At 34.2% G+C, this 17,488-nt stretch overlaps 1 protein-coding gene across 1 annotated transcript in view; it reads right to left on the bottom strand.

The window, feature by feature from the left end:
- Positions 1-13,893: 13,893 nt before the first annotated feature.
- Positions 13,894-17,488, bottom strand: part of PCDH10 (protocadherin 10) — a 39,247-nt gene continuing 35,652 nt past the window's right edge. Inside the window, exon 5 of the mRNA XM_081133968.1 lies at positions 13,894-13,974. Within this exon, the coding sequence (XP_080990094.1) occupies positions 13,955-13,974 (20 nt within the window). The 3' untranslated portion in view covers positions 13,894-13,954. The remainder of the gene's footprint in view (positions 13,975-17,488) is intronic.

Below are 17,488 nucleotides of genomic sequence, written 5' to 3'. Positions count from 1 at the left end.
CAGATGACTCCATCATTGGATCTCACTGTGTTTACAGCGTGGGGCCAGGTGTCATCTTTGGGGAAGAGAGTCAAAGCTCTTGTCAGACAGTATCTCTCTTGTTTCACTTAACATCTACTCACCTTTTGGTATTGAAAGAATAAAAAATACAAACTGATGAGGTTATCCCCAGGCAGAGTTTTCATGCCCCCCAAGGCAGCCTCGGCAACTAGAAAGATCCTTCAATAACGTGTCAAAAACTGACATCGCTGTGTAAAGCACTGTTCATTTCTATATCTCATTTTGAGTTGATGTAGATGGACTTTCATATCCTTCGGTTGGATGTAACATTTGGCCTTTTATGTTTCAGTTTAAGCTACAGGGAATTCAAAGCTATTTCAGAGCATAATTATACCAATCTGCATATAAAAGGCTGTATGTCCTACAGAGGGTTTCCTGGAAAAGCAAACACTTTCAAAGAAGAAAATTAGAAGTAATTCCCACAACTAAAACTTACTGAATTTAATACATTTTTTATCTGATGGAAACAGTGTTATTTTTTTAAGCCAATAGGAGAGTAATCCAGAAAATGGTGGGGATTTTTTTGTGAGGTAGGGAGGTGAAGCATCAGAAAGATGAATTGAGGATTGGAGAGGAAAGCAAAAAAATAGTTCGTGTGCATTATACCTATCATCTGGGAAAATGGCCACATCACACCAGAAAAATCAATAATTCATATTGATTTTATGATGTGGCAGACTGTAGGATTCTCATTTACATATTGTATTAGTTATCTATTGCTGCATAATGATATACTCCCAAACATAGCAGCTTAAAATCACAAACATTTGTTATCTCATAATTTGTGTGGTTCGAAGCTCTCGGTGCAGTTTACCTGGGTGTCTTGGGCTACAATCTGTCCTGCGATTGCGGTCAAGCTGTTGGCAGAGTTGTGATCTGCGTTGAAGATGCCATTTGTGGGCACCAGTCTGCTTCCAAGCTCACTCACAGGGTTGTTGATGGTCTCCATCTCTTGCCACATGCATCTTACCATAGAGTTGCCTCCATGACACAACTGCAAGCAATCCGAAAGAGAATAAGAGAAAGTACAAGAAGGTCCCGAAGATGGAAACTGTAGCCTTTTTATAACCTAATTCAGGAGCGACATTCCCTCATGTCTACTACGTTCTTTTCTTAGAGATGAGTTTCCCACTTACCTTCAAGAGAAGGTGGTTACTCAAGGTTGTGAATGACAGGAGATGGCAATCATTATTGCCAGGGGGTGCCAAGCCCACATATATGTATTCATGTTAAGTTGTTTTGGGTACTTTTTTAATATTACAAAAGACCTTCAAAATATAAGACCTCTAATTGTGGACTTTTAAACTGAAAGTAATGGCTACTATACAAATTCTGCAGTTTTATTTTTCCAAATATTTGTTCTCCAACTATATAATCTTACCAGTTTTAGAAAGTTTCATAATTTGAAAATGATGAGTAGAGTTAAGTAATTGTTTTTATCATTTTTACCATGGAAAAATAGAGATTAAAAACAAACAAACATAATTGTGTAAATTCTGAAGCTATCAAAATACTTAGCACTGAAGTTATGTAGCATATGGTTATCCTAGTCCCAAACAGAAAAATGTGTCTGTATGTGCCAGCTCTTAATTACCAGCTCATTAACACTCAGGTGTCAATTGCTGGTGGCAAAGGCAATACCCAAATGGCCTAGTTTCTGTCATGCACAGTGTAATTAAATTGACCTCAAGTACTAAAGCTTGCAAGTTGCCTGATACTATTTGGACACTAATTTCAGGCACTCTTCAAAGTAGACTAATATGATGAATAAACCTATGCAATGAGAGAAAAGCTCTGTCAGGTTCTAAATTACATTTTCATTTATAATTATAACCATAAAGACAATTGAATAATAACAATTCTAATCTACATGAAATACCAAAGTGCATATCACATTTTTTGTTTTAACATCATTGATCTAAAATTTGGTTAGTTTTGCTGGGTGGCTCAGTTGGTTGGAGTGTCATCCCAGACACCAAAAGGTTGTGTATTCAGTTCCCCATCAGTGCACAGATCCCTTGGCCAGAATTGAACCTGGGATCCTTCAGTCCTTGGGCCAATGCTTTATCCACTGAGCCAAACTGGCTAGGGCTATATTTTACATTTAAATTATTAATTACGAAATGTAACCCAATGTCAAACATATCAGTGCTTTCTATGTAACTCTAACAACAAATATATATGCCAAAATCCCACAAACTCTCAGTAATTTAAGAACACATTTCTTCATGACATTTTCTGTTAAACTCATAAGACTTTGCTCATTATGTCCAAAGCTCATTTCAAACTTCCAGTTAAAGAGAGAGAGAAAGTAAATTCATGCATTAACCTTCACTTTTCTTAAAACTTCACTAAAATGAAAAGAAAATTGTAAAGGGAAAACCTCTTAAGGAAATGACTGTGACAACATTTTTTTAAGCTTGGAAGTAGATCAATAAGTTGTAATTAACCTAATATTTAATCCTTAGGTAGGAGTTAAGAGTATGAAGAAGAAACCTGCTTTATCCCACAGAAAGTTCCAAAGGCTCAGGAACTGATAAGACAAATTAGTTCTGAAGTAGAAGCAAATACAAAAGTAAAAAGAAAGATCAAAAATGTCATTAAGAAGCTATTACACTTGCAAGTTGCTCTAATCGACTATGTACATGCAGGTGATCAGTTATCCTCTCTGGTTAGAAGACTGGAGATATGTTCTCTAAGGAGATTAACACAGAGATGCCTAGACTGGAGGACAGCAGGCACTGTTTGATGTGAGATCAACACAGCAAGAGAAAACTTTGGATCCTGAGTCCCCCAGCCATCTTTTTCCCCCAATTAGCTCTCAGAATGCAAATACCCAGGCTTATGTTTTCAGGAAGAAGACCCAAAAATATTTCTCTTGCTATCTAACTAACTCAGGAAAAAATATATACCTGACGTATTAACATTGGGCATTCCTTAATTAAATGGTCCAGCCAGATCACCGTTAAGACAAAGACACCCAATAAGCCCTTTACACAAGCACAGAGCTTACCTTCAGCATTTTAGAGTGCTGTTCTTTATTATGAGCAGACAACTATCACTAACTGCCTGAGGCAACCATGAGGACATTACTTATAATTACACATCCTCAGGAGGAGCCTGGGGATGACTTATTGTGGGGTTTGTGGAAAAGAAGGAGATCACAATTTAAGAGAGAATTAAACATGGCACCCACGTCACCTAATAAGAGTTGCCCCTGCAAGGGTAGCTACTTGGCCCATTTTCTGTGTAACTGTTTCCCAAGCTGGCCCTTACTAAGCCTTGGGTCATGGAAGCAGCACTCCACAAGCCCTGCACAGTTGTCAAGTGCCCCTTCATACAGGCTGGAGTTACACCTGGACTCTGACGTATATCCCACCTGCAAGGAGGGTGTTGCCTGGTCTTTCCTTAGTCCCTTGCCTGATGCTGCAGTGCTAGAGGAGGTCACCCGTCTCTCAGATTCCTTGGCAACCTGGAGAGCCCCTTGGGCACAATTGAGTTTTGAGCATTAATGTGAGTTTATATACTTTATGGACCATATTGATGGCCACCAGTGATGGAGCTCACTGGAATGCTGCTGGTTTTCTTTCTTTATGGTGTCTCTGATAAATGACAGGACCTAAGGGTTAGCACATATTAGGCAGTCATCTTAGCACCAGATACCCTGGCCAGAAAATGGCCCCAATTGTCCATTTTAATAAACTCTTTGTGTGCCGTATAAGACTTGACCCCTTTAATGCAAAGGACTCTGGGAATCTCTTGTTTCACATAAACCTAAAATACAAATTCAAGTAACAAATGTCACTACTAGGGTCACAATTCAAGGCCTCACCAGAACATTCCTTACCCCCCTCAGAATTCCAGAGATTATTCAAGGTGACCAAGGCATTCATTTCACTTCTCAAAACAGACAATGGTAGGCTCTTGAAGAAGGCATTCAGCTAATAAACTGTTGATTTCCTCTCTCTGTCTAGTGTCAAATGTTGTGTGTTCTCCATTTATAACCTTAGAGTGGAAATCTCTTCCTCACCAACAGAGTAGATGGTTGACAATGAAAACAACACTTTTCTACCTCCTTATTTTTCTTACAGTATTTGGTTGAAGTAAGTTGAGCTAAATTCAGTTAATTTACTAGATGGGATGACAAGACGATTTCATAAAGTCAGGTTACTCAGACCTATGCTTGGTGAAGCAGCAGGTGGTTAAATATGGTCTCTCTGGAAGATGTATTCATATTTGTTTCACTCTAGTTCTGCTTACTCACTGCCAACGTAAAATGTTGTTAAGAGAGATTAAAAATGCATATGTGAAAACAACATTTCATTCTAAATTTAAATTATGAAAGGATATTCGGTAGTTATAGAAATAGTTCAGAAACTATTCTTTAGTTTCTTAGGCCAAATTTCATGGTGCCTTATACATGAGAATCATCCTTACAAACAAGCACCTGGCATAGTGAGAGCATTGAAATTTGGAAATATAAAGTTAAGCTCTAGATGCTAGAACTTATTTGGATGTTTTTAAATATAATTACTTCTAGGATTTCAAGTTAAAATAAGACACAGAGACCAGAAATGTGAGCCTGGAATGAATTGAGGATTCAGAGTCAAGAGGAGGGTTTGGGTAAATTGTTAGGGTTATGTTTAGGCTCTTCCATCATTTGGTCTGTATTTGTCCCATTCTTTACAGGGGGGTTAGGGCCAGGATATTTTCAAGGCCTTGTTCTGTACTAAAATCCTATTCTACTGTGGGACCCACTTTAAAACAACAACAACATAGAAATAAGATTTATTGCTAATAGAGTTTAGATGTTAGTTGATAAATACAGGTCCAACAACATGAAGGTATTAGGGTTTTTTCAAAAGCATTTGCTGAAAACATATTTTTAACTCAGTTGGAAAGGGAAGATAAATAATTTTTTACAACTGTTATATGTTTTAATTTCTTTTTATTTACATTTCTTCCACTTCATTATGAGTGCCATGTATATGTCACACAAAAAAGCCAGAGGGTTTGACTTAAAGTGTCCTTTTTAAATTGGCCAAGACCAACTTTGGCATGTAGACTAAATAAATTTTCACAGGAAAATAACAAAAAAAACTTTTAAATATTTATAATTTACACATTACATATTTATAAATTTATTTCCAAATGAATAATAATTAATAAAAATTAACTTGAAATATAATTTAAATGGTAATCATCATCAATTATTACAGAGAATAAAGTGGAAAAGAGTGGAGACACTATCAACATAAGAAAAAAATCTAAAATTTTCTGTAAATATTAAAATATATATAATGAAGTTCATGTCCCACTTAGATAGCAAACACATAGTTATACTTGAGTGAAAAAAGAAAATTAGCAAAGCCTTCTAGAAATAAGGTTAGCTTCTTCACAAACCCTTTCCTTTATTTTATGTTGTCTTATTAAAGGCAGCAGGATCCACTCAGACCAATGAAAAGTCCCAGCCATGGTAACTCCTCTCCCTCTTTCTCACCAGCCAGCTGACTGTCTAATCGGAGAGGAAGTATAATCGATTTGTCTTCTGAAATGTCTCTCAGTTATGCCCCTCTCCCTCCATTTTTACTAGTCCAATCTGTAAATTCATTGTGCTCATTTGCTGCCCAGCTAGAGATTTACAATAACATGGGCTCTTACCTTATCCCATTTTCTCTCTCTTTTTTTTTTTTTTTTAAGGTTACAAGTTACTTACTAAATCTAAATTAGATAATGCTTAGCTATTTGCAACATTTATTTTCATCTTTTACTTCGTATATCTAACACTGGAAAAGACTGTTCTATAAAGAGTAAAAAGAAATATTACACTTTAACTGTGTTAATATCTAAAATTTAAAAACACCTACTACACCTTGTTTACTCCGTGTGACTGATTTGCAGCTGGAAACTTGCTTCCCACCTCAGCAGCAATACCCTTCACCGAGAATCAGTGTTGCGACCTCGTCATAAAGCTTGATGACATGTTATGCCAACGTCACATGATTCTGCATGACCTGTTAATGCCACTGCCAATTTTTCTCTTGTTTTGGTCCTTATAATTGCAACTACATTATCTTAGGATCATTGAGACACCTTTGAAATGAGTAATATTTGCAACCACTGTCATATGAATCCATATATCTTTGTCAAAAAAATAATGGAAACAAAGCATATTTGTATGAAGGCTCCCCGATGAGTGAGTGTGGTATTATTATATTCTTAAATGAAATGTAGATATCTCTTTTCTTTTTCACTCCTTCCTAGGGCATATTGTATCACTTTAGTACATTCTTTCTTGTATTCTAACTAGAATTACATAAAATCTTTTCTTTTTTATTTCTGTTCTCTTTGTTTTAACTTACATGTGGGTATGACTACATGATTGTATTGTATCTCTTTTCTCTCTCTTCTCCCTTACTCTAATTTGACTTTACTGGGAATATTTTATTATAGCCATTATGTTGTTTCTTTGTAGTCTATGTAGCCCAGTAATAAATGAGGGTAGTTTTCACACAGTGTTAAAAGAAATTGATCATTGATTCCCCAAAGTGTAGAAAAGCCCCAGCCAGCTTGTTGGTGATCAAATATTATTACCTCCCATCCAGGCACTTTGATATTCTAAACACTAATTAATACAGGACACATAATGTATTTACCTATGAGACTATTCTTTCTCTTCAATTATTTCTCCACATGAGTCTCTCTTGTGTCAATTAATACCTGTCACCATCTCACCATGTCTCTCCCCCCACCTCTCTCTCTCTCTCTCACACACACACTCACCCATAAACACAAAAATCAATATTGCCAGAAAACTTTGAAATTGATCATTCACTTCATTATTAATTAGAAAACACAACTAAGAATAAGAGAATTCTCACTCTTTTAGAATAAAATTCAGAATTTCAGGTTTATGCACTTCACAACATCAATTGTGTGGTGTTTTTTTTTAACCCTTTGTGATTATTAAGAGAAGAGTCAGTCACACTGATAAGGGAAAGGAGAGGTTGAGGGTTGTGTTCCAGTTTAGGGGTAGCAATGCTAATGACAAGTTCCTTACTCTCAGGTAGATGGATAAGGAGTTGCTTAATGATTATCAATTGCTCTCAAAGAAAAGAAGTAAGAATAAAACAAAAAATATCTTTATCCACCCAATATTCTCAGTAGAAGTTTTTACATGAATTGATAAATGTCCTTTAAAATATAAATGTTCCCTAGAAACACTAATTTAGTCACAGATTAATATGAACTAACTCATTTTAGCTAATGACTTTAAATTGTCAAGATAAAGAAATAAAACTTTCAATTAAAGAGAATAGAGAAAAATATTTTAAATTTTTGAACAGCTAAAGGGACAGCTCTAGAGAACAGGGTCTGATATGCTGAACTAAGACCCTGAATTCAACAATTAGAATTCAACAATTAGAACCATTTAAAAAATCCAATTCTATTGAGCAGATACAAAATTTCAAGAATTCAACAATTAGAGCCATTTAAAAAATCCAATTCTATTGAGCAGATACGAAATACTGCCCAAATTCAATTCTATAATATAATAAGTCATATGCAAAAATATGATTCTATCAAATATGAAGTAATTCCAACAAACATTTATTTGCATGGGAATAGAAAGATATTCAGAAAGCACATTGGGGTGAAGGGAAAAAATCAGATAAATATGTCCTACTGAAATCATACATGTATATTTTTCAATAGTAGGAAAAGAGGGGAGTTGAGGGACTGGAACTCAGTGACTGTGAGTTTTATTTCATGGACTCCACACAATCAATAAAGACAGAGGCAAAAGTGAACTGAGCTGGTCAGTGGATACCAAAGTCAAGTCTATGGGTTTCAAATCAGCACTGCTTAAATATAACTCTAAAGCAGCCTGCAATTTTGGGGGGAGGAAATTCTATTTGTAGACTGGTTTCCATACTTTTGGTAACCAAGAATAGTGGTAAAGTCATGGCAAATGATATTAATAATATAATATACCACTAATTGAGTGTTAGTATTGCCATGCACTTCACATGAATCTGTTCACCTAACTCCCACAAAAATTCTACAGCTAAGTGTACCTCATATTTTACAAAGGTAAAGATTCAGATTCAATGAGAAGCGACTTTTTAAAAATATCTTTCCTGTCTTTCCACAGCATTAAATAAGTTTAAATTTGACATAGTGATCATATGGAGCCGTGCTTTTGAAACATTTGGGGAAGTGATTCACAGTAAGAAATATATCTCACGTTGTGACCTGTTTCACACGTGTGTCTGAAAAAGACATTTCACACAGAACTATTCCCTTTTACCATAAATTATGCTTTGATACTTTCTCTTCTACTCTTTTTTTTACTTTATTTACTTCACTTTTATGTTATTTTCTTAATATTAATTTACTCTCATGACACCACTGTTGGGTTTTGACCACAAATTTTGATCACTTAATTATTTGATCACTTTCTTGAAAAAAGATATTACCGCGTATTATTACATCCCCTCATTGTTGGACTTTAATATATTTGTAATCTGATAAAATTTAATTTCACCTCTGAAAATTCATAATCTTGTTAATTAGAAGAGTTCATGATATGATTCCCCAAAAGAGTAAATGCAAGGGACAGGCAGGAGGGACAGGTCTACAGGGAACCAAAGCAACTTGCAATTGTAACTGTTAATGTTTTGTCGAGAACCACCGATCCTGAATGTTTTGTGTCGTTCTTTCCCACCGTAGGGCTGGCTTTATTAGACAGTCAAAGCAAGAGATATACCTAGTCCTCTCCCTTGTTGCTTCCTAATATTAACCACTCTCCAGATATTTACAGTTTGAACTTAAGAAAATCAGTTTTACAAACCACACATGAGATTAAGAAGCACAGTTTTTCTTCTGCTACCTTTCAGCTATTTCAGAATGTAAATCAACAGAAGCTCATTCAGATTCTTTTTACATCATAAAAATTCCATACCTCAATTTATGTGTTCTTTTCTTGGAAAATGATACCCATATACATTTTATTTTTTCTTATGTTTCCATCAATTAAGTATGAAATAATATGTTTCTAAAATTTTAGATTTTTTTTTTTGCCTTTTACTCCTTGAAGGTACTCATATTCTAGGTACAACCTCTGCATTCATCCTTGTAGGTCCTTTGTGTAACTACAAATCAAAAAGGTTAAAAGAAAATATAACATCGAGTGTGAAATATATGTTTAAAATATTCATTGTGGGTATCATGAGAACCATATTGGACTAACTGCCTGCTTTCAAAACTATAAATACAGTGAAATCCTTTAAATCTACCATATGCTGCTTCAAATGAAACTCAGTTGTGAACAGATGTCCCCTTAGACCTGTTTTATTAAAACTAAAATTACTAAATCAGCATTAGTTGTTTTTAAACTTTGGGCCATATTTTGCCACTGAGTTTTATTCAAAGATCCCACCGGCGTCAGTGGAAGATCCATGCATGGAAAAATGGCATAATATGTATCCTAGTTTTATTTATTTCGTATGTATACAGCAGTATAAAATAATATATTACATTTACACTCATTTTACTTATGTATTATTATAGCATTCACAGTAACAAACACTATAGTTAAGATTTAAACTCATCTTTTGTTATAATACCCTGTTTTCACTCACAGATAACTGTCTCAAAAATGTGTTTAGAGCAGAAATTCCCTGCTTACTTTCAGCTCAAGGGTGTATGGATGAATGGGAAATCTGAGTTCTATCATTCAGAAGCTTTTGAGTCTCGTGAAATTTTTTTTTTTTAATTGCATCATTAATGCAATATTTTCACGCAACTCAAAAACAGCTGGAGTGTAAAACTTCAAACTATGCATGTGACAGGTTTTCAAGAAATAAAAGCCATTGTTCTAACTTTACAAATACTTAAAAAATAACAGTGATTAGAAATACATGCATGCACACCGAAGGTATTAGACTTTTAGTTGCATTATTGCCTGCAATACTCTGGCGGCACCCATCTACCTGCATTCTCCCAGAATGCGACCACTTAACACCTACTCCAAGTTTCGAAGGAAAAAAAATACTCTACTGAACAGGAGCTTCACAAATTACTGTATAAGGGTTTTGTTTGACTTGACCGAAGCATATTCCTTGAAGTGCTAACAATATATAAAATAATTTTACTACCCCATGGCATAAAAAATACGGAATTTTGTCATTTTCTGTTTTTCCTTGTTAAAAAGGAACATAAACGGATGTTAAATGCAAAGCCTTTACCACTAGAAAATTAGAGTTGAGAAAGGTAAAGAACCCAAGAACTGCAATATGAAAAATATAAGATTTTCAGAAAAATTATCAAGTATACCAATATTTTAAGTATTTTTTAGTTGCTCGGGTATTAAAAAGCACACATAGAAATGTAGGGGGAGGGAAAAGCCACGTGCGATGACAAATAGCAGTGCTATTTTTAGTCAGTAACTTGAATAATTTTTTTTACCCTGTTTAACATTTGCAACATTTTGACCCAGTAATTATATTAAGGATGAACTTTACTGCAGTGAGTAACTTTTGGAAGGCAAATTTATTCAATATAATGCACAGTTATTAAAGTTTATGTTGAGAACTGGGAAGATTTTTTTTTTTTCATCTTATTTGAGAAGCTGAAGGGTGTCTCCATTATAAAAGATCTGACAGCAAATTATAACACTATTGAGAAATGAAACAGGAGAATGAGTGATTAAGATCTTTACATCTTCTATATTACTTAATTTGCAATGTTTGATAAAGGCATTGCATTTAATATCTTCATAAAATAAAATATACATATTTCCTTAATACTTCCTCCAAAAGATGATTCACTTATAATGAAACAGACATCATCATATCTGTAAAGTAATTCCGTTGTGATATTTAAATATTTGACTTAAAATGATTTTACATAAATATATTCACAGTTAAAAATTAGAATTTTACATGTGGCTGAAATATTTCTAAAAATTGTCATTTGACATACCTTTGAAACATTAAGACACTATTTCCACAGGAAAATATTTTGACTTTTTACTACTCTAAAACTAACTATGTTAACAAGGAGTAAATATAATTATTCTGTTCTGAAATAATTTATTGATGAAATACTGTCTTACAATTTGGATATTATTTCGATGTATATAAAATTATGAAAATTGGATATTAGGATGACTAGACGAAATAGAAAACCTAATCTACAATTCTTTGCATACGAATCTAATAAATGTTTATTTGGAAACCTTCAATTATTGGTTGGTTGCATTTTCTATTCAATAGTCGCTGTCATTAATATATAATATTTTAGCCAATGTACTAAAATCATACCCTTATTCTGTTGTACCTTCTGATTTATTCTGGATGTAGTAGTTGATTAACAACCTAATAGTTTAGTATTTCATATTTAAATATTTCTATTTGTCCCATAAATTAGGTAAAAGTTTTGTTGTTTTTGTTTCTGTAGATTGATAATAAAATTTAGGAGCCAAAATGGAAATTAGTATAACTGGTTACTATGATATATTAAAAAACTAATTCACAAATATATAATATAAGAAGCTGGTTCAAGGGAGATTATATACAATGATGTAAAGGTCTAAATGATTAAAGAAAGAATTTTAAGTCAAATGAATTAATATAGCTATTATATAGAAAGCGAGTATAACCTTATTTTCAATGCACATAATAAGGCAGATGGATGTGGGTTTTCCCCATAATTGTAAAATGATAAATGAAAGGTTTTAATTAATGCAGGGTGATTCAACAAGAAAATCATTTTTTTTTTTTTGAAAAGCAATTACAACAAACACATTTTTTTCTAGTTAAATTATATAGAAACATTTTCTTACTAAAATAGTCCATCATTCAAAATATTAATGTAGTAATGCCAAAAGTTTGAGATTTTTTTTTACTGCTGCACTTAGTGAATGTATGTGCTTTTTTGTGTCATAGTTGATGAAATAACTTTATATATTTTTAAAGGATCCCCAAAAGATTAGAACATTACACACATTACACACATTTTTGTTATATAAACTGATTGTGATTATGACATAAATATCTAATTCCATAACAATCAAATAAGTGATACCAAGATATCACTCAAATATACACATCAAGGACGTATGAACATATGTATGCATTTTAATGGTAAATGTAAGGAAAATATTCCCATTTAAATGACATAAAATTCAGTGGGAAACATTTCTTCTGTGTTAATTTTTGTCTGTTCTTTAATAACATAGCATAGCTCAAATTATCATTGAAAACAAGATCATTTAAAAATTAAGGGAAACATTTCAAAGTGGATCTGTGATTTGGACTGGGCAAAGTTTTAGATATTATGATGAAGGCTTTTGTTTTGTTTTTTTTAGATGGGAATCTGTGACATTTCTGTTGTTTAAAAGATTATCTCACATTCTCTGATTTTTCTCTCTCTTAATTGTGTTTCAATAAGAAATAAACAGCAGTAGAAAGAAAAGGAATATATGTAAAAGAAAAATGCATCCTAGTGAATTTAGTAATTAACCTTTTTGACATAAAGTAAAAGGCAAGCTTCAGTTTTCAAGGCTCACTCACGAATAATTTTCTCATTAATGTAACACTGACTACATTTAAGCTATAAAATTTTCACATGTAAGATATTACTGAAACAATAGTGTACCATGTTTCTATCTCCAAATTTATTAAATTGGTTTTAAATTTAGAGACTCTTTATATCTTATAATTATTACCAGCTTAGAGATTTATATATCTCTATATATCCATGTAGAGTTATAAATAGATTTTTATATGCATGTGTTATTAGAACTCACAAAACTATGCAAAACTATGTAAAATAAAATTCAGTGTGAGTTGTATGACTGAGGACTTCTTAAAATAGTAATCTTCAATTACATATTTTACACCACAAAATGTACAGACACTCAGTGTTTGCTTTTTCTAACAACAAATACAGATGAATGTATAGATTCTTTATAAAAGCTTTAAATGATTCTAAATTCAAAGCCATAGAAATAGAATCGAAATAATGTAGATTGTTAGGTATTTTGATAGAACATGTTCAGTGCTCCTCTGATAACATTGACAACTATATCTTTGGCATTGAAAATTCAGTACAAGTTCTTGACAAAATTTTTTAGCTTAGAGCTTCATTTTCTTTTAAACAAGGAAAAACAGGGTTGAATAAGATATGAAACCTGGGAGGACACTACTAATGCTAATTTTTTTTCTCAGTAAGTTTATTTTTGGAACCCTGAATTACCTTTTACTTTATTGTATGATGCGGACTGTAACGAATCCATTTAAAAACCAACTGAGCTGTACCACATTTTAGGAAAATTATATAATATAATATATATATTTTATATTTATTTAGAAGCTTTGAAATAGTACAGTAAACACTTTGCAACACGGTGTATAAACTACAGAATGTCTTTGATAGTTTGTGGGCCTTCAGAATACAACATCTTTTTTTTTTATAACCCACAGGTGAAAAGAACATAATCACAATCTTTTTCGTAAAGTTGGAATAGTTTGGGGAACACTTGATCACACAAAAATAATATAAAACAGTCCAGTTTAAAACAGCGATATTGCATGTGTAATGCACACGTTTCCTTTGTCCTTCTGACTGGCTTTTCGGGCGGGGATGGACATCTAGAGGGCTCGGTGAGGGTGGGGAGCGAGCTCCAGCGCTGTAAACAGGCACACACTGCGGGGGCCAGGCGGCCCGGGGTCCGCGGCTCCTGTCTCAGGCCCGCTGAGAGCCGGGCGCCCCGGCCGGGGTCCCTCACGCGCCCACCGGGCGGCCGAGCCCGTGAAGCTGAAAGGTGGATGCTTTTGTTGGTCGACGTTGTGCAGATCAGGCTGCCCCGGGGACGCTGCAGAACCGACTAGCAGAGCCTCTTCCGTGCTGCCGGACAGAAAACAAACAGCGCTCAGAAACGCAGCCCGTCGCCCTGCTTCAGGCCCAACGTCACTGTAACAATCAGATGCGATGCAAAGGAGCTGGGTGCCCACAGGAGCCCCCCTGCTGTCAGAAGATTTCAGGGTGACCTGGGCTTTCTAACGGCCACAGTCACTCTGGTGCTGGGCATTCTGAAGATGGGAGTTTTGACATTTTGGCAAATCAGTTTTGCATGGGAAATGTGTACTTTATATACCAACCCCCAATGATGGGAGAGTGTATGTATAAGCCAGTCCCTACTTCACTACTCACACATAACGAGAATATTTGAAAAAGCTGTGTGGCTCTTACATTTCCGGAACAAGTCCTTAGACTATCTATGAACAATTTGTTATATATTTATTTTAATGAACCCTAAATGATATATACTAAATCAAGATATGATACAGAACATTGTACCAGAAAGTGTTTATGTAGTTAAAGAAGTAAAGGGTGATTCATATGTTCTGGGTTTATTTTATCTCATTTTTTAAAGTATATGAAAACCAAACCTTTTTATGGTATACAACTTTTTTAAAATACATAAATTTATTCCCTGATAGAAATAAGTTTTCTCATAAAGAGGATGAAAGCAAAGGAGAGGAAAAGATATTATCAAATTTGATCCAGTCCTATAAAATTTATTGAATTATGTCCAGACTCAGTTATTCAGATTTTATGCTTTTAAGATGTGTATACATTTATAGTAAATAAAGGCTATTTTTCCCATCTCTCCATAATCTCTAATATTTGACAATGAGCACAATGAGAACAGAAACGTGCATCCCTTAGATCAGTATCAGGAACATCGTAGATGAATAATAAAAATGTGCTGAAAATCAAGATTGTTCCAGTGTGATAAAAATCACATATATGTATATCTCATGAAAAATTAAGAACTGCCTGGCTAGTGCCGCTCAGTGGTTGTGAGTCGACCCAGGAACCAAGAGGTCACCTGTACGATTCCTGGTCAGGGCACATGCCCGGGTTGTGGGCTCAGTCCCCACGGGGCACGCAGGAGGCAGCTGATTCCTGATGTTTCTCTATCGCCACCAATATTTCTATCTTTCTACCCCTCTCGCCTCCTCTCGCTCTAAAAATCAATCAAAACATATCTTTTTAAAAAATATTTAAAAATTTTTAAAAATTAAGAACTAAACTACACAGCATAACTGAATTGTTTTGATCTGGTGAATTTGGCTTTTTTTTTTTTTTTACAAATGTAAGACTATGCTGATCAGTGCAATTTCTCTCTTAAGGTATTTCCACTCATTTCAAGTAGATTATCTAATTATATATTTTTCCTAATTTATTTTCCATGATTTTCTCATTTGTTTTTACTCACAGACTCAGTTTCTGACCAGACTATCAAACATTCTTCACCAGTTCACCTTTTAGCAGAATCACAACAACTAAAATTGTAGAAGTCAGTTACCACCATAGCCAGAAATTAAAGTGCAAATAAAGGGATGCATATACTGTGTAGTAACCAGTACTGAAAAGAATCAAAACATATTTTGCTTTATATCATATGATATCATGAATTATAGGATGAGTTAGCCACAACACAGGGCCACATGGGTAGCAATTATACCTTACCTGGTCATAATGCTACAGAGAATATTCTATTAGCAAATAGAAACTTTTTTAAAGAATCTTTTAAAAGAATCAAATCCTATTTTCTATGACCTTGAATTCAATTCCCTGTTTCATGATAAACTTGAGTATAAATGATTCAAATATATTTTGTTTACACCAATCAGAATTTAAAATTATTTGGTAAGTTAGAATAGTGAGCCACCATAGAAATTCAGGTTTCTAAAATAAATTGGAACAAATAATTACAGTGACCACATAACTTATACTCTAAACTGAACAACTGTGTGAGTGAAAAAGAGCACTATTAACAATTACACAAGATATAACCTTATGCTTTTCTGGACAACCCAGAAAATATGGTCACCCTACAAAGACTATTACTCTTTTCAGAATAAGTTAGAGCTATTACTTACAGGTTGAAGTTTTTTCTTTAAATAGTATGTCAGAAAATACTGATTTAAAGGAAACATCATTCTAGCAGTTCAAGGAAAAAAGAATTCGAGAAAAAAATGAATATACTGAAAAGCTAGTACATCTTAGCATAAATGCAGAAATTAATTAACCTAATGCATCTTTAAATCTGTAAACTATTTCTGATTAAGTTAAAAGATTACTTATGAGAAAAGCTACTAGCATCAATATTATGTGTTCATTTGACTTAGAATACAAAAAGCAATCATGTTATTAAAGTGGTTCACAGTGGTAAGAACACAGAAGTTTAGCACATTATACTCAGTCTCTTAAATATAAACATAAGCTTAAAGCGCATATATTAGTTACTGCTTAGGGTTACTGTGTGCTGCTTTTATTTAAAGTGCACCTACTCCAATAGTTGTCTGCAAAATATTATCACCTTTTATTAAATGGACCTGCTCCGACCTGTTAATTCAGAAATGCGAATCTAAATGGGACACGCACAAGGGCTGAGCCCGAAGGTGAGCGCTCATCGGAGTGGGGGTGACCTCCCCGTTACAGAGGCTGATCCGCCAGATGTGAAGCCCCCGGACCAAGCAGGGAAACTGAAATGCTGCCTCACTCCCAAAGGCATGGTCACACACATTTTGTTTCGAGGTTTTTAAGGGGTGAATTTGAATTGGAGTAATCATTATTGTTTTGGGGCCTGCATGAGTTAACAGTGAACAAGGAACACACAAATGTTATTTTTTTTAAAAAAATCAATGATATTACATTTTAGAGTCCGGGCCGGTGACAGTTATCCCACAGGGTTGACTGTTCTGACTACGCGTCTGCTGAGGCCTCTCGGGCTGCAGAGGGTGGGTCAGATGCATCGACGCGCTCTGCTTTCTGAAATCTCCTGTGTTTTGGAATTAGGAAAGCCCACTTGGAGAATCTCACAAGTGCATTTTCCCCCTAGGTTTTCATCAACATATGTGGGGATGTGGTCACCTGATGTGGATGAAATCTTTTCCTTTCAGTCAAATCCGAAGTAATAGGAAAGAGACTGTTAGAACTCCTTTTTACCTCTGTTTATTTGTTCCCTGCATTTATTCTTCATAGTGAGTCATGGAAATGTTGCATTTAAGACTTCTATCTTACTCGCTGAACTACAGGTAAAAAAAAATCACTCTCAGTGGAAAAGAGATATTCAAATACCTACCTTCTTATAATTTAGCATGCATATACGTGTGTGTATATTTAGCATATATATGTATGTGTATACCTAACATACATATAATTTTAATGAAAGTTTCACAATGCATATTTTTCCTTATATTGTGGAATCCTGTTGTTGCTTTTGATAATTTGTGAAGTATGATATTAAATTATGAAACTTTAAAAAATTCTGATTAATGACTAAAGAAAAATGACTGTGAACATGTTTGTTGCCAAAACAGTTGTAGAAACATCAGTACTGCTATTC

Source organism: Miniopterus schreibersii (assembly GCF_964146895.1).
Source record: "Miniopterus schreibersii genome assembly, chromosome: 4".
Classification (NCBI taxonomy): domain Eukaryota; kingdom Metazoa; phylum Chordata; class Mammalia; order Chiroptera; family Miniopteridae; genus Miniopterus; species Miniopterus schreibersii.
The sequence above is the reverse complement of the archived record's forward strand: the minus strand, read 5'-3'. Positions and strand labels throughout refer to the sequence as shown.